This window comes from Choloepus didactylus, chromosome 8, assembly GCF_015220235.1.
Source record: "Choloepus didactylus isolate mChoDid1 chromosome 8, mChoDid1.pri, whole genome shotgun sequence".
Lineage (NCBI taxonomy): Eukaryota > Metazoa > Chordata > Mammalia > Pilosa > Megalonychidae > Choloepus > Choloepus didactylus.
In genome coordinates, this window is record NC_051314.1 from 131778918 (window position 1) to 131806708 (window position 27791).

A 27791-nucleotide genomic window follows, 5' to 3' on the forward strand; every position below is an offset into this window, starting at 1 on the left:
ACACTCAAGAGAAAGAAGAGGGTGAATGTTACTCTATTGTTGGAATTTCTTTAGGAAGGAAGGCACTTTCTTGTCTGACTTGCATCTTTCTCCTTGGAGAGGAACAAAGCAAAGTCCTGTCTGTCATGAGAAAAGCAGTTGGGCTAACAGTGTTTGAGGGAAGCCTGAACTTACCATGTGCACCTTCATGGGAGAGCCTTCAGCCTGGGAGTCTCTCTTCCCTGGGAATTTTTTGTTTGGGAAGAACTGGAAGAAGCCAGTTGTGGGTGGTTAAGCATTAGTGTTGGGTACCGCATACCAGGCAGTTTGTGAAGATGCTAACAAAGGTTTCTCTCACCCTGCAATTACTTCTAAACGGGGAGACTAAGCCGTGAGTGTCTTTCCAGAACATTCATGGACTATAAGTTGAATCACATAGCACTGCCTTCTCTGGCTTTGCAATTTAAATGGTACTTTACCCAAAAGTACAGGGGATGTGACAGCACTCTTCTTGGGTTACACTGACACCTTTGTCTCAGAGAGCTCATGGCACTTTCTTTGTAGGGAAGGGACAAGTGATAAGAGTTTTTGTTTTATTGATAAAGAAATGAAGGTGAGAAGAGAGGTGGAGTGAAGTGGCTACAGATACCTAAGTGCCAGTATGAGACAACACTCAGGTCCGGGTGGATGACACACAGAATCCAGGGCAGCAGCTGCAGGCCTTGTCTCCATGGCTGAAGTACTCACACGTAAGAAACGACGCAGAGCGGGCAGGAAGGAACTCACACTTCTCCAGTGCATGGCATGGGGGAGTCATTTTACGTGTGTTGTTCCTATTTATTCCTCATAAGAACCCTGTGAGGTGGGTATTACCTCTGTTTTATAACTGAGAACGCTACGTCTCCGAGAACTTCACTTGTCCAGGAACCGAAGGTGGGTCTGTCTGACCCCAAAGGCTGTGTGTCTGTCCTCTAGACCAAGCAGCTTTCAAGTCTAATTTCTACCAGGTTGAAATCCACTGCGTTGCACAGTGCTGCCGTCAGGAACATATCACAGGGTTCCACTGGAAACTCAATTAGCTTCAAACTGCTGCCTGGGAACCAGGAATACTTTGGCATGCAGCTGTGATAGTCTCAGCATTTGGGGCAAGAACAGGAAGAAGAAAAGTGAATCTATATATGAAAACTAACTTTGGGTACCTCAAATAACCTTTCAAATCTATTTCTTGAACTCTCTGGAGAAAGCTCTTTGTATAGAGACAGTCTCCTTTGCTTTGCTATACATAAGAAAAGCACTCCATCACCAACTGCCCTTTTTTAAGAAGGTGACTTTGTCTTTGGTCTAAATGAATTGGGCCTGTCACTTTTAAAGTGATTCATTCCAGTAAAGGATGGGGGATGTATCATTTTTCAAAACAGATCACTGTGGTGTGACCTAAAAAAGGCCCAAGTGGAGCCTGCGGTGTAGTTCTGGCCAGCTGGGCTTGGAGTCACTCCTCCATCACCTACAGCTCACGGACGTCTTCTCACATGAAGTGTAGCAATGAGTAGTTCTTTTCGTCTTATTTATTCAATGCTGAAGTTAAAAAAGGAAGTATTTCATGAAATTAGTCATTCCCTATGGCAAATATATTAGATACATTAAAGATGGAATTCATCTCTCCCTAGAGAAAGAAGCAACTTTAAAATGTAGTTAAGATCAAAGAGATTTAAAAAAAAAAAAAAAGAGGCCAGCCAGCTGTTGGGGATGACATTGAATATGGGATAACAGATACCTGTGTCTCTCTCTCTGCCCCATTCTCCTTATAAGAATATTATATTATGTATGCAATTATTAACTCCAAGTATTTTATTAGAACTTCATATGGGCTTATCAGTGTGTTAGATATTGCAGGCGATATCAAAGAAATGAAAGAAATGGGCCCTTTCTAGGTCTGGCACCCAACGGGGGTTTAGTCACAGGCAATTGCCTTTCTGCCCACCTTTTCTCCTTAGGAGCAAAAGCACTCTCCTGCGGGAAGAGGGGCAGGGGTTTTCTAATGACATTTTGCTTGGGGGTGTGGCTGTAGGTCTAAAGCTTCAAGTCCAAGTCTAGCACCAGAAACTGAAAGGAAACCTATTTTTCCATGCCTTCATTTTATGACTATAAAATGAGAATAAAACCTGTCTGCTATGCAGTAGTCTAAAAATCGTTTTATGATCCAAGAATAAAAAAGTCTATAGAAATGCAGAGCTTTATTTATTGCTAATACTCACTTGAGACTAATTCCCATATGTACTCTTTGGGGCCTTAACAACTTGGCAAGGGCTCTTCTGACTTCTTCCAAGATGATGCTCCTCATTTCTGACCCTTATTGTTATGCTCCTATAACCATCGTCTACCTAGTCTTAGAGGCTAAGAGAAGGCTTTACAATCCTCTGTGATCGCTGCTCCCCACCCCCCACCCTCAGCAGGTTTTGCTAAAAATGATATAAAATTCATTTGGAAGCAGAGTCTGGATGCTTGGGTCCAAAGAAATTACATGAGTTGGGACAAAGAAGTATCGCTGGAAATCTGGGCCATTTGTGGACTCTTAGAAGAACCATCCTCTAGGAACTAGCTATAAATACCTTCAGAAATAATTTCCCTTTAAAGACATGGGTAAAACATGCCAACTGTAATTTTACAAATGAAAAGTTTTCTTTGGGAAAAGAAAACCATCATTACCTCCAAAGGCTCATGAGGCTTTGGAGGTGAGTTTGTGGGATGACACTGCCCCCTGGTGGCTGGCCTGCCTGCGACACACGGGCTCAGCAGCAGGGTCATCACGCCAGGGACACGCTCCCTGTTTTCCGTGAATAGCTATTAATAAAAAAAAAAAAAAAAAAAGAAATGAAACTCCAAGAACAGCCCTGTCTACAGAATGGCTAATTCTTCTAGAAATGGCCCCATAGAGGTAAGAAAAAAATAATTCAAGCTTGGCATTTACTGTGTGACCCGAGCAAAAGATCTTTCTACTCACTCACTTTTTAGTTCTAGGTATACTGAGGGATGTGATTTTAAAAAAAAGCTTGACTATACAAAAAAAGTCTAAAACATTTTAATTCATATTTTACATACTTTTTTAAAAAGGCATAAACATTTACAGTAACACCACATGACATCAGAGAACCTTGTGCTGGAGTCCTGGAAGGTCTCTGAAAATCAGCTTAAAAATGCTTTGCTTTCACATTGTCTTTTTCATGGGTGCTTGCATTATGCTGAAGAGATAAGCTTCATAGATGATATTTAAGAAGTTGTCATCGTTCTGGAAAACAAGACCATATAAGACCCAAGGAAGTGTGATTTGGTGGGCAGAGACAAAAGCTCCTTCCTCCATCTCGGAGCTGAACTGGCATTTTAAGACTAATATGCTCATCGCTACCCGTTCGCTCTAACAGCTGCTATTTTTAATTGCTTCTGTGAATGTTAAGGGGAGCTGAAGGCCAGGCTGGACAGAGCCAGCTGCTGGTTTTCAACGATCAGTATGTGAAGTAGCAAGTGTGCATATTACATCCAGCACAGGTGGGAAACCTGGCCACGTGGCAGGAGGAACCCAGGCTGACTCACGAAAAGACACTGGTCCTCAACAGAGGGATGGAGTGGGGAAATGATCTAAGTTGGTGATCTTCAAAGTCTGGTTCAGAGACTGATGGTAGTTCTTAAAAGTCCTTTAAGTAGCCCACAATGTTTATATTTTGTTTTTGGCATAAATTAATATTTTACTTGCAATATGGTTCATTGGTATCTCATCAAGGCTGTTATAATGCTTCCTATTAGTTAGGGAAAATTTTTGGCTGTGGCAAGGAGGTAGGAGTTAGACTGGTGGTCTCTGGGCTCTTTTGCCTGGCTAAGAGGTGAGAGAATCGCTGGCCTCATCAGTGGTTTCCATGACTTTTAATTCTAGATACTTCTCCCTCCCACCAAATCCTTTAAAGTTTAAGCAGTCATACCCGTTTCACATCCCCACTCCATTCCCTCTTGGCGCCCCACACAGACAGTGAGCATTATTTGCAGGTAATGCAACAGTGATGCCATTCCCATTTCGCTTACAAGTAGCCACAAAGTCCCCAGGCATGAGACTGTGTCCCAGTGACAGGCAAAGACTAAAAACAGATTGCTTGAGTGACTCCTAATGGTTTATCAGGAAGAGGCTGTCTAGAAGATGCAAGCCAAGTGTGGAGGGAACATAGATAATCTCTAACTAGCTGATGCACAGGGAATGATCTAGACTTTCAGAGCCTTGGCTCCTGCACAGGGATCTTCTTTGGAATGATGTAATCTGAGTGGAACGAATCAGAACAAATAGGAATCTTTCACATTCAAACTTGAGTTTTTTTCTTTAATGCCTAGAGAAAAGAGGTTTACAGAGGTCTTTCCTAAGTTGTCATGAGTTTACAAATAGCTTATAAAAGGGGAAAATATTTTTATCTTGCTTTTAGTTTACAAATTAGCAAGGCTCAATCATTTGTTGTCTATCTTATATCAGATTGCTTTTAAGCATTCACACAGACACTCATTTTTTTAGCCGCATTCCTCTCATTCTCTCCCAAACAAGTTTCCTTTAAAAAACATTTTTACTAAGAGACCACTGTCCTTTAAAGTAGGATGAGACAACTGCCAAAAGGTAACCCATTTTCTAAAAGTTGTCTGACCCTTAAGCAAAGTACCACAAGCTTTCTTAAAGTTTCATTGTCAAAAAGATACCTAACTGCCATTTAACCAAGGTCTGCTGGCTAAATGCACTCTACTTTATGAGGTCCATTATTTGATTTTTTGGGAGTGCTCTGCTGGGTGGACTGCTGAACGGTGTCTCTAACATCCGGGACACTAATGTGGCCCCACAGCACAGAGCAATGGGAAGGAGCCCTCTGGAGCCAGACAGCGGTTAAACCCCAGCCCTGCTATTTACTAGTTGTGTGACTTCCAGTCACTTAGCCTCAGCTTTCCTGTCTATAAAATAGGAAAAAACACAGGGTTGTTGTGTAAGGATTAAATGATGTAATATAGGTAAAGCCCCGAAAGCAGTGCCTGGCATGAAGCTCTGTCAGTGTTAGCTACTATTGTTATTAATTATTTCATGTTCTGCATTGAGACAAGTGGCTGATAAAGGCCCTGCCTTCTTCTATCCTGTCATAATTGGCAGGTTCTGAAACTCTTTGTAAAAGATACCTTAAGTAGTCACAACCATTATTTATTTCCTATCTGTTTTCTCCCTGTTTGACAGCCTACTTACCACTTGACAGATTGCTGCTTGCTCAAGATTCCTCTTTTACCTCTCCTTCCCCATGGCGAGCTCTGTTTGGGCCCCCGAAACACCTAGAATGTGCTCAGTGACTGCTTGATCCTAGTGTACGCCTCCTTCTTTTCTCACGGGTGACAGCTGGGAGGTCTTAGTCAATCTTCCAAATTATAAAATCTTTTAAGAGCTGAGACACCCAAAGCCACAACTAGTATCCTGAACACTGTCCAGCTCACTGTGTACAGGAGCCGCTGGGGTATAGGATGAGTTACTGTCTAGTCCTCTTCTCAGAGAGTACTAAACAGGCCTTGGCTAACTGAAGCTTTCCCTCATAGTCACAGCTGGAAGTGGTTTTGTTAAGGTAAAGAGAAGAGACCATGTGTCCCTCTCACCTGAATGAGGTACAGCAGGGCTTCCTGAAGCTGTAGCTTGGTAAGGGGGCTGCTGGTGATCACAGGGGGCTCCGGGTGCTGCAGAGGCAGGAGGAGGTCGGTAGGGGTGGCAGCCGGTTCTTGGCTTGGTGGGGCAGAGGTGGACTGCGTGAACACCATGGGGGACATGAGCAGGGAAGGAGCCCTTGTCCCGGGGAGGCGCTGAGGTGACATGACCTGCATAGAGCAAACATACATGGAGGGCAGGATTAGGGGGGGCAGGGAGATGAGAGGGCCCCTCGCTTTGCCATAGCAGATACAGGTGAGTATAATAGTTGTCCACAGCTCAGCTAGGTGGGAAAGCTTACAGGAAATTGACTCCTGTTCACTTCTCCACTGATTTTCCTTTCTCATTTCTAAGCAGCTCTGACACACAGTCTGCTGTGCTGACTGTTGTTCCCGTGGCCTCTCAGTCCTATTTTATTTTTCAGTAGTAGGTTTACAATCAGTACTTGGCAACCTGCAATTAGCCCGCTGGCCTGATCCTCAGGTATTGCTGTCTAACACTCTGGTTCAAGGTCCAACAATCTCTGTGAGTTGTTGTACTTGTTCAGGGGCACCCACATTCCCCACTCCTGATCCCCCTCATTAGAGGAACCACCAAGAGCAATCCTCTCGGCCACTGTCTGCCCCCTCAATCACTTCTCACCAGGAAAGAGAGGTGATTTACAAGGTTCACCCCTTCTGGGTCCTTCCTCATGGGGATCTGCCTGCTTGCAGACAGCAGGCATTTCCTGCTTCTCCGTGCTGAAGTTTTGGGGACAGGTCTTTGGGAGGGCTGGTCATTGTTCAGCACTGCCAGCGATTGTGTCTGTGTCAGGGTGTGTGTCTAATTCAGGGGGGCAGGATTAGCTGATGCACTTGGCTAACAGACCTAAACTCAAATTTTCCAATAGCTTTATTAGTTATGTAAGTAACATTTTGATCCCTAGCTGGCTCTTACAGCTACCTCTCATTTGTTTCTAGCCCAGGTGAGAAAAAAAGGAGTATTTATCAGCCTCCTAAAATCCCAGAAGAACTCACACGAAGCAAGGGTATAAAGACCAGCAATATAAAAGTTGCTATAATCACTCTGCTGGCATCTTTTCGGACAGAAATCAACCTAGAGGAAGGTAAGTTTTTGTTTCTTTCAATGTTTCCCTACTGGATATTTCAAGGAGAGGTGTTGAGAAGTGGTGCTCCCCAAATGGGGACTCATATCACTGGGTGAGAAGAGCCCAGTGTGGGCTGACAAGAGGTACACCTTCCTTACTTTGCTCTCTGTACTTGTGAACACCAAACAGAAAAAAAAATTATACATGCAGACATTAAAGTCAAACTACTAAGCCCCATTTTCCTACTGTCCAGTCTTAAATCATCAAGGAGAAAAAAAGCAAAAACAAAAAAGGAAAATACGACATTGAAATGAGGATGAGGGCGAGTTTCTTTGGCAGTAGGAACACAGAGTTGGGATTTTAATATACAATAAAGGAGAACACTTTGTCAGGGCCTCACTCACCCAGGATTTATGCTGTGTGCCTGTGATCTTTGTTTAAAAAAAAAAAAAAGAAATTTTTTTGAGGAAACATTATAAACTACCTGTCAAAACCTGGCCAAAGGACCATTGATGACACATGAAATAAGTAGAGACAATTTTCTAATTTTTAAACCCAATGCAATTTACCAATCAAAACGGAAAAAGGATAGTGAGCCAGATCTCTAGATGTTACTGAGAAGTAGATGATTAATAACTTGAGGTTTTCTTGTAGAATTTGTAAGTATCACAACTGGTGAGACTCAATAAATGCTTACTGAATGAATGAATGAATGAATGAAGAAGCCCGACTTGGAATGTGGCAAGGATTTGGGAAGAACAGCTCATTTTCCAGTAGATGGGGAAGATGGGTACACTTTCTGGATATATGAAACTGAACTGAGGCAGGTTCTTCTAACTTTTCCCAGTGAAAAAAGATTGGGCGGGAAGGAAAAGCACTGAGGAGGGTGAAAAATTTTCAGAAACCTAAAGTTAAGATCAGCTGTTTTCCCTTAGCGGGCATTACCGAGGTTAGTCTAGGCGAGGCAGAGGCATCTGATGGGTAATGGCCACTCGCATATAGCTGGGCACCCTCTCACAAAACAAAGCTTAACATATCCTTCCAGGGCTCTGATATTTAGGGATCTTTTGTATGCCATACCAATTGTATAGAAATAAATAAAAAGAGGCTGCACCTGTAAGGAGTTAATAATACGGCTTTTGTGTGTTGATTTGTTTACTACAAGAGTCTACAGGACTGGACTCTGCACAGGTTGGGACGGCCTCTTTCTTCATCACTACGTACCCAAATTTGGCACAATGCTTGACTTGTAGTAAGTATTCAATAAATATTTACTGAAAAATACATCAACAATAACTTATTTATTGTGGATTAGAAAAAGAAAACAAGAAAGAGGTCAGCTGTTTGATATCTTGGCATGATTTTAAAGTAAACCATAAGCTTCCACAGTCAAAGGTGAGGGATGCATGTTCATACCGATCTTCAGATCTTCAAACATTGGGAAGGTTTAGCTCTATAAATAAACTATCTTTAAAAGGGGGAAGCTCCTGGATTGCCAAACAAAGCAGATTCTCTTCCTAGGCAGAAAGTTAAGGAAACACAAGAAGCACAGATGTGGCTTTTGGAACTCTGCTCTAAACAGAAATGTAAGTGGTACATGGTCCCTGGACAACAGAAGCCAATTCTAAATGTCACTGCTTTACAGTAATATATCTTTTTAATTTTTTGCCCCTGGCCAATGTTTACCTGAAAAAGTGGAGTCTGCTTTTCGGTGCTGGATGTCTTGTCGATCCAGGATTCCAAAGGTTTCACTGTTCTAGAACTCTGGGTCATCACAGGGAACTTCGCTGCCAAGGCTGGCCGGGTGGATACGTGCAGCTGCTGCTCCTGCTGCACGACCTGGAGCTTCTTTAGTAACTCTTGAGGGGAGACCACTCCAGAACTGCTGGTTTGATTGCAGGGGAGGGGAAGGGCCTGTCTTGGGAGAATGCACTGTTCTTTCCCAGGAGCCTGATGGCCTGGAGTCTGAGCAGGAAGGGAGCCACTGAAATAGACCAGCTGGGGCTGGGCAAGACCCTTCACTGGGGCCACAGGGCTGGCGTCAGTGAGAGCTCTGCTGAAGTTTGGGGCAGTTGAGATGGCAGGTCCTGGTGGACTAGGGTCGTACTTCATCACTGCCCCTGGGGCACTCTGAAGCTTCTCCAGCAGGTTCTGAGTTCTGGAAATGCTTTGCACATGATGAGCAGTTCCAGTATTACGGGGAGACCCACGCTGGACAAGTCCAGTGAAAACGTCCCCAGCAGAATGCGTACTGCCATTTTCACAGGGCCGGTTTTCAGGCAGCTCTGACAATGGGTGGAGGTCTGCACTCCTGACCATGAGTTTCTGAATGGCTGGACAGAGCTGCTTCTCAATGGGAGGTGAGTGTCTTTTCGGTTCCTCATAGGACAGGGACCGTGCAACTCCCTGCCTGCCTGAAAGCTTCTCTTGCTGCTGTTGCTGCTGCTGGTGGAGGGTCTGTGGAGTCTCCAAAATTTCCTGACATGTAGCCTTGTCCTGCTTCCCAAAGAGAGCCATCAATGATAAGTGTTGGGGTTCAGCGTCTGAAGTCTGGAAAAAATTAAAACATCTGGGAATGGGTCTAGAGAAAGTCTGTTTAGATAGGGGGATATGAAACAACTTTTGTCCGAAAATTTTTTCTATTTACTAAGGATCCATTAGAAAATATGAAAAATCTTTATTATGATAAACTTTAAGATTTTGAGACCTCCTTTTCAAGGTCAAAAAATTTTCACAACCCTCTCCTACCATCCCCAAGAAGGCTCTTTTATTTTAATAAATGTTGATTGATAAATAAGGCATACGATCCTTGACATGCCTGGGGTTCACAGATTGGGAATTACATTGGTGTGAAATTACACACACTGAAAAGTAAATAAACTTTTTAACAGGAAGTCCATCTAACCCTGTAGAGTGTAAGAAAACACTAAGAATACACAGGTATAGGAGGGTTTTCACAAAATTATAGAAACTTAGGGCTAGAAAGAAATGTAAGTCATTTAATCTAACTTGATCCTTTTAACTATATATCAGTAGTTATAAAGAAAGCATCAGATACATAAAATCTCCTTTGGCCTGGCCAGTCACAAAGCTACTTCCTTCCTGCTCTATATCATTTCTGTCTCTTTCCGTTGCTTTCTATAATGTTTGGCTAAGAGAACGTGAGCTTTATCCCCAAGTCAACATATTCTAGTTTCTCTATTAGAATAAAATTTCCATGAAGAGCAAACAAACAAAAAAAGAAAGCTACAAGAAAAGTAGAATGGTTACTTTTTTAAAAATCTAAAACAAGACTTTCATTAGACCAGTCTTTATTTCTTTTGGCTCCACATTTATTTTCAAAATTGCTTTACACCAATTATTTTTTTTAAAAGCCCTGAATCAGGAATAATGATGGAAAAAATGGATACAGGTAGCTGTATTTACAATCAATAAAGGGACCTACAGATCAGCAAGTTTTGGTTAATGCTGTATTATTCTGAAAACTCCATATAATAAGCATACCAAAACTGCTACAATATTTATATTTTAGGTGGACAATGACAAATTTGTGTCATGTCTACAGGGAAATTTTATACCACTTCTTTAGACTCACTTGGAGCTCTGTGAGAACAGGAGTCCCATTCTATATACACAGTGCCTAGCCCTGCACTTGATAAAAAGCAGGTGCCCAGATGTGGTGCACTGAATTTTATTACTTTGGTGGTCGTTCTCTTGGTGGCCTTGAGAAACCAACTGCCCCAGAAGAAAACAGGACTGACAGGTAATGTTACTAGTTTAGTTTTGTCTTTAACACATTATCCTCTAAGGAGCTCAAGTCAAAAAGAGATGAGTTAAAAGTGTGCTAAATGCCAATTATAAAAATTTTAACCCTCTTCGAGGAAGAGGAAATTATTAGTAAAAAATTCTCCAATCTGAAATCTTGCTATTTCAGATTTACCTTCTAGCATCCTTGGCTAGACTTGGGGTAAAAGTTCTGTAGGAATCCCACGGAAATGCTGCAGAGGAAAAGCAGAGGATTTTGTACCTGGCTGGGCTGAGGTATGTGCTGTGGCAGAGTCTCCCTGGGCTTCACTGGAATTGGTTTGATGAGATTGGGGTTGTCGTAGATGGCAGATGAGCTGGCTATCTGTTTTGGCTCAGAACAGGTTTTACACTGAAATGGAGAAAAAACACACCTATTTTTGGTGTTCTGTAAAGCTTTAATCTTTTTAAAAGAACATGCTTTCTTGTTCCTTATGCTTACCTAGTTGATAGCTACTTGTTGGATAGATTTTTCATGTACAATGGAACAATTTCCCTTAGAAATGCCTTTAATTTCCTCTTATATGAGCTATGTTTGAGTAGAAATCTAATTCAAGTTTAATTTTTCTTAGTTGCACAATTCAGTGCTTTAGAAGAAATAGTTTAAAGACATATAGTCTAATGCTTTTCAATGGTAAACATCGATAGAAACCATTTCTTAAATAACAAGTCTGGACCACAGTAGGACCCACCCCTTCACCCCCCAATTAGTAACTGACAAAACTGGAGAGTTGCTGAGTATATTTCATCAAAGCAACTAAAACTTTCTGGTCTACAAGCCAAAATGTGAAGCTGACTCAAACCACTGATTTAAAATTACTAACATCATCTTTATTTAATAAACGACTTCTTGCATAAACAGAATAATTCAAATCTGAGTGTTCTAAGCCACTCAATACAAATTAGAATTTCATAGAGAAAGAGACAAGCCTCATCATTTCAAATACTGAATCACTATCATACATTAATCTAACCAACCATGCAATTGCTAACACAGTAGGATTTATAACAAAAAGAGCACAGCAATAACGTCAGTGTCTACTTTGTTAAAAACGCCAAATGAAATGGAATACAAAACGCTACCTCTGTACTATAAACTTTCTATAGCAAAGCTAGTGTCGATCGTGCAGTCAAGGCCTTGGGCCAGAAAATATTTTACATGGAGTGAAACACAAACACAGTCTTGTCCCCGGGGACCCAAGGCCTCCACTGTGTTTCATAGTAAATGAGGATGTATTTTCTAACACAAGGATGGGGGCTGGAAGAGAATGTTTATTATTACTATGTATACTTAGGTTTGTAAGGTTAACCATACAAAAGATGAATTATTTTCTTCCAAGCATTCTGTCAATAATTTGGATATTTGACACCAGTATTAAATGGGATGTGAGAGCACTTTATGAATCAAAATGTTTTCTCTAATTCTTCTTAGGCGAATGACAGTGGTTAAGTGTATGGCTGCATGGACCAATTGGCCCAGTTTTCCCAAGTCATGGATAACAAGAAAAAGAAAGTGGATGCTTAGCTTACTTGCACTGAATGACCACAGGGCAGGATCAATCCATCTATCCCTTTCTCTATTTCTTCATTCTCTACATTCAGGATGCTGACTTTCAAGCAAAGAAAACCAAAATTTTCCCACTTCCCTATGCACATATCTATTTGGGCCAAGAGGCTGCTTTGTGTCCTGATAAGTATAACCCCCTGGACAGCTTTTTGTCATTAAAATGTATCTCCAGAAGCTGTTTTCTATGTCACTACAGCTGTCTACCTATCTATGAAGCCTTGCTTTTATGTGAAAATTGCTCTCTATCAAATTGCTCAGAATTAAACATCATCCACCCCAATAGTCTGTAGCTCATTTCCAGTTGTTTAATTTTCTATGCTTCTCCAGATCCAAATAACCTAAAAATATTTGAAAAAAAATTTTTTTGAAAAAGTGTATAACGCATTCTTCATAGAAACCTGAGGCACTTCTCTAAAGTCTCAAAAACCAGGTCACATAATCCCATTTTATAATATACACACACACTCTCACATTTATACACATATGTATCCATACCAAGAGAAAAGTCTGAAAGAAAATACACTAAAATATATCTAGGTATCTTTGGATTATGGGATTATGGATGATTTTTATTTCCTTTTTTACGCATTTTTTGCATTTTCTTATTGGACATCAAAAGGCACTCAATAATTTCTTTAATGTCATAAATAAGTCAAAGCTATACCTAGAAGAGAACCATTAATTCCCTTCTTAAACCACAAAGCACAAAATAGTCTTAAAACAAAAAAATTGTCCACAGCTGAATGCTCAGAGCCTAACTATGCAGTCTATAGATCATTTCTGGCCCGAGTTCCTTTTTTTACTGAACTGTGGTTACTGTTCATTTGCATTTCAACTAGAAGTTGAATTGGGAGGAGGTAAAAGGAGATGAGGCTCAGATGAGCATTACTGCTGCTTTAAAGCAGATGCATAGAAAGTCGTTTCTCAAGGGAGAAGGCATAACATATTGGCCAAAATGAGGTTTTCAAATTAATATATTAATTCCACAGAAAAAGTATCTGGTGTCATTGGGCTTCACTTTACCAATTTTATATACCCCCTGGCTCAAAATTTTCCCTCATCTTACTTCTTGGGATTTTCATAAATTTAAGAATTTTTGAGTTGGCAAGGATCTCAGATGTCATTTAGCCTAATACTTTCACAGAGAAATGAAATTATTTTCAACATCCCCAGTAGGTAATAATTTGACCTCTTCTTGAACACTTCCAATAATGGAAACTGAATGCTCCGCAACAAAAATTCTGAAGAAAAAAATTATTTTATTTCACTCTTGTCCTCTTTCCATTCTCTCCCTTTCCTGTACCTCAGAATCATTTTACTCATGATCTCCATATTTTCTGAAATTTGTCTGTGAGAGAGGAGATAACAAAAATGTAAGGCAAAATATAAAGGGTTTTAGCATTGCAAAGGAAGTTAATGGGGGAGCATATACATTTGGTTGGGTAGATTGGAAAACATGATGGAGAAGGAACATTTGAAAAGGACCTTAAAAGCCTGCTCACATTTTGACAGGTAACGAAGGGGAGGGGACAGCATGGGAAAAGGCATGAAGATACTTTCAGGGAGCGAAACTGTTATTCTGGGCTTGCTCGAGTGAATTTATGATTATAAAGGGGAGGCTCAGCCCACCTATAATTTGGCCTAGGAATCACCTCCAGAGAACTTTTGTTGCTCAAATGTGGACTTTCTCTCTCTAAGCCTAACTCAGCAAATAAATTCATCACCTTCCCCCCTGACGTGGGATAGGACCCCAAGATGAATTCGTCTCCCTGTCAACATGGGACACGGATTCTGGGAATGAGCTTGACGCTGGCATTGAGGGATTGGGAATGCCTTTTTGACCAAAGGGGGGAAAAGAAAGGCAACAAAGTAAGGTTTCAGTGGCTAAGAGAATTCAAACAGAATCAAGAGGCTGTCCGGGAGGTTACTCTTAGGCAAGTGTCACCTAGATATGCCAAATGACCACAATATAAGCCCAAGTCAACAGTAGTCCCGAAAACCTTAAAGAATACCCAGATCCCTATCTGAGACTCTGTAAAGTTTCTTCAGAAACTTAAATCCTTCAGAGAACTCCTATGCTAGCTAAGTCCCAAAACCCAGAGGCAATAGCCTCTTCAAGAACATCAACCAGATGCGTCCCCTTTTCAAATAAAGTTGACACCATTTTTCAACATGAACAGGTTAGGATGGTCACTGCCTAGACATCCCTAAAGATCAGGAAAGTGATTAAACTAGAGGAACGGGTAGCAACAGACAAGATGGAGTTTAACTAAGGACTGTGAATACTGAATCTCTATATAATAATTTTCTTTTTCTTAGTTGCTAGGGTTATTAGAATAGCTAGAAGGAAAGAATTGAAATGGTGGAACGGTAACAAAGCATCCACTGAAATTTGTTCTGTAGCTTGTTAAATTGTAATTTGAAAGTTATCACCTTTTTGTATATATGTTATATTTCACAGTAAGGAAATAACGGAAACTATGATATTGTAACACATAACAACTTTGGAAATTTCCTATATAACTACTTGTTAAATAATATTTTGAAAGATATTACCTTTTTGTATATATGTTCTGTTTCACAGTAAGGAAATAACTGAAACTGGAAGTGTAACCTATATTTTTTGAAATTTTTTCTCTAACTACTTGTTAAATTGCACTTGGAATGTTATCACTTCTGTGTATATATGTTATGTTATATTCTACAACAGAAATATGATAAAAAATTGTAATTCTGTTTGGTAGGAATTTCCAATCTTTGAAGGGGGCAGTGGGAATATAAGGTAATAGGGCTAGAAGAATAATCTGAGGCCATGTTATGGGAGGCTTGCAGAGTCCAAGGCTTCATATCATTGGTAATGGGAAACCAAGAAAGATTTAGACCAGGAAAGTAGCACAATCATGCAGGTACTTCTAGAAGATTACATCATATCAAGGTTATATTACATCATCTGGTTATTAATGGTAGAACGAATAATTTCTTCTGTTAATTATCTCACAGAGCAATTAACATTATACATATAACAACATGTATTTGATTTTATAGGAAAAGCACAGCCTATACACTGAACATCTGCATTTCATGTCACCATTATAACAAGACACCTGTGGGGAAATAAAGACAAATATAACATTGTTTTGACATCAATGAATTTACAGTGTAGTGGGAGAAATTGACATAAATGTAATAAATGTGGAAGAACAAAATGAGTTCTAAATAGTTATAGACTGGCGAGCTCAGTGAAAGAATAATTAATCTGACTGAAGAGATCTGGGAAAACACTATCAAAAAAGTGGCAGTTTAACTGAGTCTTGAAGAATACATAGACTCTGAAGGGCAAACAAAACGCAGGAGAAACTATTCCAAGTTGCAGGAACAGCAGAAACCGATTGCCTGAATTAAGTCTTCAAAACTGCGTATGAGCATTTTTGAGTATTTCTGAGAGAGAGTGTGTGTATGTGTGCACATGTGCTGGGAGGAGGAGGAGGGAGAGGAAAGAAGAGAACTTTTAATATTTGCATTTATTATTCATTGACCATTGTTATGCTGTCTTTAATGTAAATTCCTAAAGGACAGAAATGTCACCTTTGGAAGATGAGTATTTAATTTGCCTAACACAGAGCCATCAATAAAGTGCAATTATTTAATTATTATTTGACTAGTTGCCAAGTCATTAGGATAGCTTTTAATGACTTTTGATAATTTAAACAAAATTAAAAAACTAATGCAGAGATGGTTGTTACTGACTGAAGTGGGACAAAAGCATCTCTGTGCTCTATGATGGAAGGTTAATGAAACTGTGGCTTATTCATATTCATTCGTTCATCCATTCATTCAACAACTATTTATTTAGCACTTACCATGTGCCAGTTACTTGGTAGAAGACTAGGGGTACAAAGATGAATAAGGGATGCTCTTTGTATTCAAGGTGCTCACAGTCTAACAATCAAGGATGAGTCAACAATCAAGTCAAAGGCATGTTAGAAAAACGTGGTCAGTTGTCCTTCAGTATGTTCCATTTCATTCACGTTTTTTCTGATTGCTTCCTTGTGGTGTCATTTAATTTGTTCTTCACCTTGCCCTCCCCCACATTTTCTGTAAACTAGGAAGTTAGATCTCAAGACTTAATTAGATTCAGAGTCAACTCTTCTGGGAAGAATATTTCAAGGTGCTGGTGTGTATTTCATATTATATCACATTTGGAGGCACATAATGTCTGTTTATGCAACTCTTAATGATGCTGTCTGGTGGGTGGCAACCTGATCCTTCCATGGTCAAGTTCCCATCAATGTTTCTCATAATTTTAACATTACTGATAATCATTGCCAGAATCAGTTATTTTACCAGGGTGTTTTAAGTCCCTTCATTCTGTCTACATTTATTAGCTGGGATTCTTTGGTAGAGAAGAAACTTCCCTCATCAACCAGAGTTATTTGGCTACTCTGAAATATGGTCCATAGAGGGCAGGCAGGATAAATACTTAATTCTTTCTCATTAATTACCAATATTCAGAGTCAGGAGTTGGTGCCCTGGCACTTTGAAGGATAGCCAATAATGACTATTTTTCATATATATTTTAGGTTTGCTTGCTGTTCTAGTTTGCTAATGCTGCCGGAATGCGAAACACCAGAAATGGATTGGCTTTTATAACGGGATTTATTTGGTTACACAGTTACAATCTTAAGACCATAAAATGTCCAAGGTAATACATCAACAATCGGGTACCTTCACTGAACGATGGCCAATGGCATCCGGAAAACCTCTGTTAGCTGGAAAGGCAAGTGGCTGGTGTCTGCTCCAAGTTCTGGTTTCAAAAATGGCTTTCTCCCAGGATGCTTCTCTCTAGGCCACAGCTCCTCTTCAAAATGTCACTCTCAGTTGCTCTTGGGGTGTTTGTCCTCTCTTAGCTTCTCCGAAGCAACAGTCTGCTTTCAATGACCGTCTTCAAACTGTCTCTCATCTACAGCTCCTCTCTCAGCTTCTGTGCATTCTTCAAAGTGTCCCTCTTGGCTGTAGCAAGCTCACTCCTTCTGTCTGAGCTTATATAGGGCTCCAGTGAACTAATCAAGGTCCACGCTGAATGGGAGGGGCCACATCCCCATGGAAATTATTTAATCAGAGTTATTACCTACAGTTGGGTGGGCTGCATCTCCATGGAAACACTAAGTTAAAGAATTACAATCCAATCAACACCAAAAAGTCTGCCCACACAAGACTGCACCAAAAATAATGGTGTTTGGGGGGACATAATACATCCAAACCAGCACACTTGCCCTCCCTCTTTCTCTCTCAGGTTTCTCTCTCATCACCATGAACTCATAGATTTTTTTTTTTTTTTTTTTTTTTTTTTAGCAGTTCAAATTTTATTGACCTCCCAGTTTTTTAAAAAAAGTTAAATTTAAGGTCACAACTCTTAAGTTTGATGTATTATATACAGATCGTGCAGAATATGACTATGAAGAGATACAAATTAGTCCATGCCCAAAAAGATTAGTTTACTAGAGTACAGAATCATCTTCATAAATACATATAAAATTCTTCTAAAGAGAGGAGGGGACTGTCCAGGTTTTCTGAGACACTTTAAAAGTGTTTCAAGGCACAAAATGAACACCATTGTGAATACACACATCTAGACTCTCTGTGCCTCTGATACAGCCTATCAAAGTTTTGGCTTCACATCTGTGTTATAAAACTAAATGTACTGAATGAGCTTCTGCTTCTTCGCTGAAAAACCACAGGACCTACAAACATCATGTGGATAATTACTCCAAAATATGGAGAATACAAATACGAGCACTTTATTTTAAAAAGGAAACACAAAAGATAGGTGTAAGTTTGAAAGTGTTTAAATGCTTCTATTTTGGATAATTCGTTTAAGTATCTATACAAGTTTGTTCCCAGAAGCTAATGTATCACTAGTCTCTAGTAAGAAAAGTGAATTCTAAAAATTAACATGGTTTTCAGTAATTCAAATTTCACTATTTATATAAAAACCTAGAAAGACCAATAATTCCAGTAGCTTCCAAAGATAAGCTAAAGACTCTTTACTATAATTACATTTACCAATGTTTGTCCATGTCTGTTTAATATATACACAAGGAAAATACACTCATTCTACAATTTCTTATAAAACAGCAAGTAAGGAGTAGATGTAGGAGATGTAGAAGGGGAAAGAGAATTCAAAAAGTCCTTCTCTTCAGTAACTTTCACTTCAGAATCATCAAAAAGCAACCATTTCCCTTCATACTCCTTTAAGCTTTGCACTACATATGAAATTTTGTTCTCAAATCCACTTATGTTAATGCCTGCTTGGTTAATGGATTCCTTGTTTCTATCAGATTCATGGGTCCCATTAGTACTGTTAGTCTCAGAATTTCTATTTTCAGCAAATGCTGTACTGGCAACCTTATCAGGATTAGATGTTTTGTTGTATAGCTCATAATCTGCTTTGCTCTTTTGTCCTCCAAGAAGTCCAACAGCTTCTACATTTTTTTTGTTCAAAACTTTACTTGGCTGTGTATTTCCACTGACTCTAATCGACACTTCATCATCATAATTTTCAACCACTCCCCGTGCTTCCTCCTCATTTAATGGTTCAGGCTTACCTATTTCACACATTTGGTCAACCAAAAAATTTCCCTTATCTAGTTCTAAACTGTTAAGATCAGTGACTTTATCAGAAGCGGTGTAATGGCCACTACTAATTGTAATACCACTATGCATCACAACTGCAAATAATCCATAGCTGTCATTGGTTGGCTTTGTGCTCCATTCTTCTAGAGACAATTTAAGGGGTGTCAATAAAGGAGTGTTGATCTTGGAAAGTCCACCACCAAAACAATCAAACTCCAAGCCACTAGCAGCAAAGCACTTCAAATGAATGGTTATAACTTCAGGCATTTTGTCAAACAACAGACTTCGCTCGGCTTCGGTATAATGATGGCAATTTTCACAGAAATATTTATCCTCTCCAACGATCCTCTCCACTGAAGCAAATTGTGAAATTGCCCACCTCAGTGTCTTCATTTCTGTTTTTGGCTCTGGAGAAATTTCAGAACTCTCCTCTACTTTGGAAAGCTCATCTTCTTGTACTGGTACACTGATGTCCTGAAAATCTTCTCTTCTTTCTGTTAAACTTTCACATTCCAAGCAACGAGTTCTTAATACCAGCTGACCTTGAAATAATTTCTCTACTAGCTCAAAACCAACTTGCTCCACACCTGAGTGTGTTAAGCAGTCGTCTTGGCTGAGTAGCAAGTTCATCAGTATATTTCTCTGGATTTAAGAGAAAACTAGCCTGAAGCTGTTCAACTGAAATGATTAAGGACTGTAAACTGCATATCAGTTCATAACTTGCCAACGAATCTTCTCTGCAATTTCCCTTATCTAATTTTTGGTTGGCTTCATCCTTTAGGGCTTCTTTCTTCCTTGCAATAATATTAAATAAGTTCTTCACTCCAGATTTAAAACCAGGACAGAAATATAATACCTGAAGTATACTATTAAGATAACAAGTATTGCCGAGATTATTCAATCCCACAAATGGTAGCAAGTTCTCTCTCTTCTCGCAGTTTATGGGGGAGGACTGTGCTGCAGGAACAACTTGATCTATTTCAGATCCTCTATATTCAGCAGCTTTTTCTTCATTTTCTTGAGAATCTGTGAAATCCAAAGCTCTCTTAGTTTCCTTTTTCTGAAAAAACTTCAAGGAAAGTCTGTTTTTCTTTGATGGACTACCTCTTGAAAGCCCATTACTTTCATTTGGTATTACACCAGGCATTTTCTTTTCAAATCCCAAGGAGCTGACAAGAATTAATTTATAAGGAAAAGGTGGAATCACCAACTGTATCTGGTCATGTCCCAAAGTGACGCCGACGAATCCAACAGGGATGGGTGTGAGTGCGACAGGTGAGTCCCTGCCGCGAGCCCGCCGGGTCCCCGACCCAAGGAAGGCTGGTCGGCTCCCCTCCCCTCGGGGGAGTGACCATCCGCTCCCAAGAGCGGGAACCCGGGCCGCCACTCGGTCCTGCTTTGCGCCCGCACCAACTACATTCCCAGTGAGGTGGCCGCCTGGGTCCGCCCCGGGATGGAAAGGAGCGCAAAAGTGGTCCGGCTTACGAACCCCGTGAGCCGCTAGGGTCTTTCCCACTCCCAGATTTTTATACATTTAGTAGTTATTCTTTTTGATGCTTCAGCTAATTGTCCCTTCAAGCTGACTACTTTGCCCTTTTCACATGATCCTATTAGTTTACCTTTCCAGTACCAGACCTTGAATCAGAAATTTCTTTAAGGAGCCCTGATATCTTTTTGTAAGGAACAGTATTTAGAAACAACGATCTGGGGACCTGGGGCACTTATACCTTCTGGATTGTCACTTGTTTCTAGGTCTTTTGGAAAAAAGAGCTAGAAACTAATATTCAAGAAATATTTAAGAAACAAAACATGAACTAATTCTGTTTTTTTCCGCTTAAAATTTAACATTATATAGTTTTAACTTCATTTCTTTATTTTAATTTTTTCCTCTACACTGAAGGTTTTGGCTTCAACCACATTAACATAATTACTGAATTGTTATATTATACAACAGTTACAAAATCACCATGCCGATATTACTAACAATAAAACCGCTGTATGAAGTTTATAATTTCTTTGCAGTTCTTTTCTTTTTTTTTTTTTTTTTTTTTTTTTTTTTTTTCACAGCACAATTTTTTGTTTAATGATGATGAAATAGGATAGAATCTTTAAAATTTTGTAATATAAAGTCCAAAACAAAAAGATAACAATTATACATTCTGCAATGCATGAGAATGTCAGTAGGGGCATATGAGATCATACTCTTGAGCTCCGAATAAGTAAGCTGGCAGCATTCCAAACTCAAAGAATGGACAATTCAGAGGCTATAATAGGCTTAGCACTACTATTTAAAGTAATGAAGCATCTTTTCTGCTTTTTGGATTCACTTCACAAAATTGTTTCCTTAGCAGATCAGACAGAGATTTGTAGCACAATGGAAAACATTTTCCAGGAATAAAACAACTGATCCCTAAGAAGCAACTGTTAACTTTTCTAAATAACAAATCTTGGTTCAAATAACCTAGATTCATCAGAGTACTGTCACCAATACTTTTCAACCTCTTGCTAACGTTGCTAGACCCTTTATAGTTCATATTTCCCCAACACTTTTGTTGAGAGGGAGTCACTGTACTAGGTGTGTGAACTTGAGCAAGTTACTTAACTTCTTTGTGCCTTAGATTCTTTGGCTCTAAAACTGGAATAACAATAGTAAACTACCCCATGGAGTTGGTAATGAGGATTAAATGAGTAAAATTCTTAAAAGCAGGTCTTGGCACATGGTAAGCACTCAATAAACCTTAGTATTATGAGAATTGCTGCTATACAACCAAGTTTTTCCCTGGTAACAATAATGAACACTTCACTCACTTTGCTCACTGTTTTCTCTCATAAGCTAAGGTTTAGTCCAGAATTTTCAAGTCTCTTAGCTATGAAGAGGAAACAGTTGTGCTTCCAATCTGACCCTCTAAGTTTTGGTCTCAGAATGAGAAGAACTAACTGAAGCCACCTCATTGAATCCAGAACTTTATATGCTTTCTTGTTAATTCACTTGGATCTCCTAACAAGACTGTGAAGGAAGTAGATCAATTTTTATAAGCCCAGTTTTACAGAACTGGGACACTGAAGTCCAAATGGCAGAAGACTAATGCCAGGGTTTATGAACCCCGAACCAATGCTCTTTCAACTATTCTAAGATCCCTTTGGAGCAGCTGAAATCATTCTATTTATTTATTTTTATTAACTAAAATCCATACTTTATTCAGATTTCCTTAGTTTTTACTTAATGTCCTTTTTCTGGTACAGGAGCCCACATTACATTTAGTCACCATGTCTCAAGCTCTTCTTGGCTGTGACAGTTTCTCAGACTTTCCTTGTTTTTGATGACCTTCACAGTTTTGAGTACTGGTCAGCTACTTTGTGGCTTGCCACTCAAATGGGATTTGTCTGATGTTTTTCTCATGATGAGACTGGGATTTTAGGTTTTGGGGAAAAAGACCACAAAGATAAAGTGCCCTTCTCATATCGTATAAAGAGTACATGCCATCAACATGACTTATCATTGATGCTTTTAACCATGATCACCTGGCTGAGGTAGTTTATTAGTTTTCTCTACTATGAAGTTACTCTTTTGCTCCCCACCTTTCCATATGGTACTCTTTGGAAGGAAGTCACTGTGTGCAGTCCACACTTAAGAAGTGGGGAGTTATGTTCCACCTCCTTAGGAGTGGAATACTGCATAAATTATTTGGAATTCTACTGCATGGGATATTGGTCTATTCTCCCCATTTATTTATTCATTTGATCATTTTTTTGTATCAGTATGGACTCATATTTATTTTATAATTTGGGTTATAATCCAACACTACTTTAGTCTATTGCTAAAATTGTCCCAGCTCTCATCATTGGAAATTCTTTCAATTGGCTCCTATAGCCCTGTGATACATTCTTATCATTGTGGGGTTTTTGTTGTTGTTGTTGTTGTTATTTGTTTTGTTTTGACACTTCCTTACTTTGTGGCACTACAAGATGTTCCAGGCATATCTTGCATAATTCCTGCCCTCCTAGAATCAGCCATTTCTCCAGGAACCCCTGGTTCCTTTTCTCAGAAAATGGCATTAGAAATCAAGATTTTAGGTTCTCATTCTAGTGAATTTTTTTTTTTTAAGCCACAAAACAGCTAATAAAGACACTTGATTTTGGTTGCACTAATATGAACTAGGAATATCATCAACAGAAGAGCCCAGCCTTAGAGAGCAGCAATCCCCTAAATTACTTTCTCTTTCAAAGAACAGATAAGTTCAAGCTGAAAAAAAAAAGCAAAGAATTTTCAATAGAAACTAAGTAAAACAAACCATCAGGCTTGCTGGTATTGTAAACCAACCAGACATAATTACAACAGAACAGAAGAAGGATGCTTAGAATAACAGAGTCATCTGCCGGGGGTCATCAGGGAGAATGCTGATAGTATCTTCGGCTTTGCCACATAACAGACACAGCATGGTATATTCCTGAAATTCATCCATGATGCTGAATGTGTACTCGTGCCTGGCTATTACATGATGACAATTCTTACACAAATGATCATAGGTAACTATTTCTTCTCCATCTTCTTCTTTCAAGGATTTGTTTGTGATCAGCATAAAATCCCGCTTGTTGCATACTGCACAGCCTGTAAAGTTCAGTAAGAAAGATCCATTCTCCAAGCAGGTATTACCCCGATTGGGATATTCCTTCTCCACACAGTCCCCACACATCACGACGCCTCAAAAGGGAACGTCCTCCAGCGCTTTCCGGAACTGCAGTTCTTTTCATCTTTAAAATGTAATCTACTAAGGGTGTTTTGTTCAAATACTGTGTTCTGAAGTCACTCAAACTAATTATTTTTCTAAGTGTCTATGTCATAATACGAAATTGGTTAAATACATTTGTTTTAGCTAAGTTTCCAAGTTTTAGGATTTTTATTTTTTTTCTAATTTACTTTTTGCCCAATTTTCTAGAGGGCATTAATCTTTTACTTCTCAATTTTTAGGAGCTCTTTATAAAATAGGGAACTCAAACCTCTTCCTGTTATTTAGATTGAAAATATTTTTTCTCAGTTTTTTAAAATAAGTTTTCACTTTGCTTATGTTTTTTAAAAACCATGCAAAATATTCATTTTTGTTTTTCATAGGTGAATTTATTACTTTTGAGTTCTAAGGCATAGTTAGGAAGATTTTCCATTTTCCAGATTATAAAGAAATCCATACAAGTTTTCTTCTGGTAGTTGAATGGTTCTGTTTTTACAATTCAAATTTCCAACACATTTGGAAATTATCCTGGTATATGCTATGAGGTGGGAATCCAATTTTGTATTTTTCCAAATGGCTACAAGTTGTCTCAACACCATTTATTTAAAAATCCATTCAAATCACTGATTTGAGATTTGCACCTTTATCATGATCTAAAGTTCATTTACATTTGGGTCTAATTCTAGACTTTCTTGTCTGCCCAATTGGTCACCCTGGCTGTTCGTGTCACTACCACACTGTTTTGAATATTTAGAATTTAATATTTTAATATCAGGTAGAGCTTATCCCTACCTTCTCTTTTTTGCCAGGGTTTTCCTGCCTATTCCATCTTATTTTAAATTTTTCCATTGGAAACTTATAATCAACTTGTCTGGCTCCAGGGGAAAAAAAAAGAAAAGAAACCCATTGGTATTTGTTTAGGGATCATCTTAAATTTATAGATTAATTTAAAGAGAACTGACAGCTTTATGTTTTTCTTATCTAAGGACAAGACATATATATCCATTTATTTAAGACTATGTTTATGCCTTTCAGGAAAGTTAAAAAGTTTACCTCATACAGGGTTTGCCCATTTCTTGTTAATCTTATCAAAGGACGTTTATATTAATTTGTTACTACTGTAAATGGGGTCTTCTCTTCTAGTAAATCTTCTACTGGATGCTATTTGTATATATGAAGCCTACTGATTTCTCAGGCTACCTTTTAATCCATTTGAAAGCAAACAGTATTCTTCTTTGGCCTACTAAAAACAAATGAAGATTTTACCTTTCATATGATTTTATTTGGTGGAAGGAGTAACACTCAGTTTTTCTCCATAGTATCACAAGGTATGGTAAAAGCTCACCTTTGTGTATTCATCTTTGGCCTTGGTGAGCATTCGTAAGATATCTACTTCCTTGCCCTCTCCTGAATTGAGGATCACTGGGGAGATTCCTGCTCCAGCTCCTTGATGGGCTTTCAGTTGTTCATATTGAGTTAGGCTAGAAAAATAGAGAGAGAAAATCCATATAACAAAAACAATTGAACACAAATGGTTTTTAAAATCACCCCAATTCTCACCCAGTTGTTTTCATACTGTTGCAATCATATTAGAAATAAGAGTGGTTAGGAAATTAAACAAGAGAAACAAAGATTTGAGGTCCTGAGTACACTGACTACATATGAGTCTAGAATAGGGGTTGGCAAACTGTGATTGACTCGGGCTCACTGCCTGTCCACATAAATGGAAATTCTGTTGGAGCACCACCATGCTCAGCTGTTTATTGCCTATGGCGGGTTTCATACCACAAAGGTAGATTCGAATCAAATACTTGTGACAGAGACTTGTATGGCCCATGAAGCCTAAAATATTTACTATCTGGCCCTTTACAGAAAACATCTGATGACCCTTGATCTGAAGCATTTGAAAGGACTCATTAATTATTGAGGAAACCCAATTTGGGGTTCTCAAACCTTGAGGAAACTAATTGGCCAATTGAGATTTTTTTTTTCCCTCATTTCCGAGTACAAGGTTGACTTCAGCAACACAAATTCTGTAGTTCTCTGGAAATTTAGAAACACAGTGAAGATTCTATTCTAATTCTGAGAAGAGGGGGCATTAAAGAAACAAACAAACAAACAAAAAAGAGCAATGAGCAGTGTCTTTTCAGACACTCCTGAAAACAATACTGAAGATTGCTCCTATTAAGTTGCTTAGGTGATGTTGAGAAAAATACTTTTTTCTTTTGTGTGCTTTGACTTTCAACTCAAATTCTTTTATTATTGCCATGAAGTTTATGGTGAAAAAATTAAATCTACTGAGAGATTTAATTCTAACTGGGGAAGAGGACTGAATCCACACAAATCAGCAGCTTATTGCTAGTGAACAATCAATTTCCTGCCCCAGCTGTTAAGTAATTACTGCAGAATGCTGACAATTTTAACATGGCCTCTTGGCTGAGCCACAGAGTATTTTTTAATCTATATGAAATCCTGCTATTATAATTCATTGCACAGTTTACAATAACATGGATGTTCTAGAAAACTAGTTGTTATGGTGGTAAATAACAGTTTGAATGCACTTAATCACCATCTGCAACTTGAGCTAGTTATCTAAAATTAGCTACCACGAGCTGGATTTTCAGGAATCAATGCTTATTTATAAAAAAATATGCTCCTCATTTTTCATTTCCTTGGAGTCACTTCTTAGGCATTTCATTGCTTCAGGATTTAAACTGCAGAAGGAGCTGCCCTGACACCCCGCCACATCAGCGTGGGCAGCAGCCGTGCTCTGGCCTTGGCTAGTCCAGTCGCAGACTGACAGGCAGCACACGTAGGAGAGGCATTTTTTCTGAGCCTTGTGCCCATCCCCATAAACAGCAAGGAAATAACTATCTTGCAGTGAGCAGCCCTGGGGGTCGATTTGTGCGATCCACAGATCGCGAGGGGAACACAGGATTTCCTGGGCCCTCCTCTCAATGCAATCAGGTGAGTCAAGAGTGGGCAAGTCAGAACAGGAATTTAAGTTTCCCAAAATGCAGAACAAGACAAAGCATGATGATAGTAAAAGAACAAGAGACTAGTAACAACAGAGAAAGACCACCTACTGATCACTAAACTGACTCCAAAATTTCCAAAGAGACTGAAAATCAAGGTTATCCTAAGGAGTCACAGTGTGTGAGAAGTGGGGAAATTCTGAGTTTTTATAAATATAGATATGCAGTTGAAGAAAAGCATTTAGGGAAGAAGGAAATAAACGATTTTAGACTGTGAAGCTGCCTTTTAGAATGGCTCTGAATGTTCTTTTTACTCATACACATATTGATAACTTATTTTTCAAAGCAAAAACTTGCTAATTTACAAATGACGGAAATATTAAAGAAAACTGTCATGTGGAAGAACTCATATTACATATATTTCAAACTAGCAGATAAAATGAGTTGAGTCATTCTAGATGATGAATCTTACCTAATGAAAATGTAGTTATTTCTTATGTCTATTTTTCTTTTAAGTAATATTAGATGTTTTCCTTACCTCTGTGAAAAGGATTACTGTAAAAGAAATATTTTATTAAGATTATAGTGAAGTTATGTACACTTAGAAATACAAACCAAAGCACCGTGTCCTGAAAAATATTTAACCTTCAACACTTACTTTTTCATAAGCTCTGCAATTCTTTGGCATTCTTCCTTATCATAAAACCAAATTCCATAAATGGATACTGCAAAAAACACATTGCACAAATTATGAGCATCTTCAAAACTAAAAAATAGAAATTCCCTTTTCCATCTTAAAGGAAAATAAATAATTTTTGAATAAATGACCAATTACTGGAGTGAAAACCAAATCTAGCATTGTAATTTTTCAAGCCCACAGAAAAATCTGTAGTGGCCTATGCACAAACACATAGATACACACATATCCAATAAAGTATGTTTTCCTTGAACATATACCACCTGGACATAATAAGCATTTGGTAAATACTTCTTAAATGAATGAACACAGATTGAAAATGAAATTAAAATTTCTAAACTTCCTGGCTTTGGAACATCATTGTTTCTATACTACATTTCCACTTTTCATAAATATATTTCATCTTTACTATAAGTATTCAGAAACTTGATGCACAAATTATGCCTAGAAATGTTCTCCCCCTGCCCCTGGAACATGTTCACCAAAAACTGGCTTCAGAAACTGCAAGTAAGGATAGAGTGCTGGAAAAAATAAAATTTAATAATAAATCTCGACAAAATGTCTACACAGAAAATTTACAACTGTTGAAAGATTTGATATAACTATGATTTAATCATTTGGTAG

General features: G+C 38.8%; 3 protein-coding genes across 5 annotated transcripts in view; all 3 read right to left on the reverse strand.

The window, feature by feature from the left end:
- Window positions 1-2474: 2474 nt before the first annotated feature.
- Window positions 2475-27791, reverse strand: part of DCP1B (decapping mRNA 1B) — a 65991-nt gene continuing 40674 nt past the window's right edge. Inside the window, exons 4-10 of one of the 3 annotated variants that reach the window (XR_005218380.1) lie at window positions 27129-27195; window positions 24841-24976; window positions 10792-10920; window positions 8451-9314; window positions 5632-5847; window positions 3131-3265; window positions 2722-2820 (exon numbers count right to left, since the gene is read on the reverse strand). Coding sequence is in view for 2 of the 3 variants with exons in the window: in XM_037846265.1 (XP_037702193.1) it covers window positions 2608-2820; window positions 5632-5847; window positions 8451-9314; window positions 10792-10920; window positions 24841-24976; window positions 27129-27195 (1625 nt within the window). In the remaining variant the exon portion in view is untranslated. Of the gene's footprint in view, window positions 2821-3029; window positions 3266-5631; window positions 5848-8450; window positions 9315-10791; window positions 10921-24840; window positions 24977-27128; window positions 27196-27791 lie in introns of those variants that run through there. The other 2 variants (XM_037846265.1, XM_037846266.1) reach the window with 2 other exon arrangements.
- Window positions 19203-20802, reverse strand: LOC119541913 (ubiquitin carboxyl-terminal hydrolase 1-like). The gene has a single exon (XM_037846267.1). It carries the CDS (start codon window positions 20300-20302, stop codon window positions 19334-19336), a length of 969 nt encoding a protein of 322 aa, XP_037702195.1. The 5' UTR covers window positions 20303-20802; the 3' UTR covers window positions 19203-19333.
- Window positions 23047-23516, reverse strand: LOC119541914 (protein Churchill). The gene has a single exon (XM_037846268.1). The coding sequence runs from the start codon at window positions 23460-23462 to the stop codon at window positions 23124-23126; it is 339 nt and encodes a 112-aa protein (XP_037702196.1). The 5' UTR covers window positions 23463-23516; the 3' UTR covers window positions 23047-23123.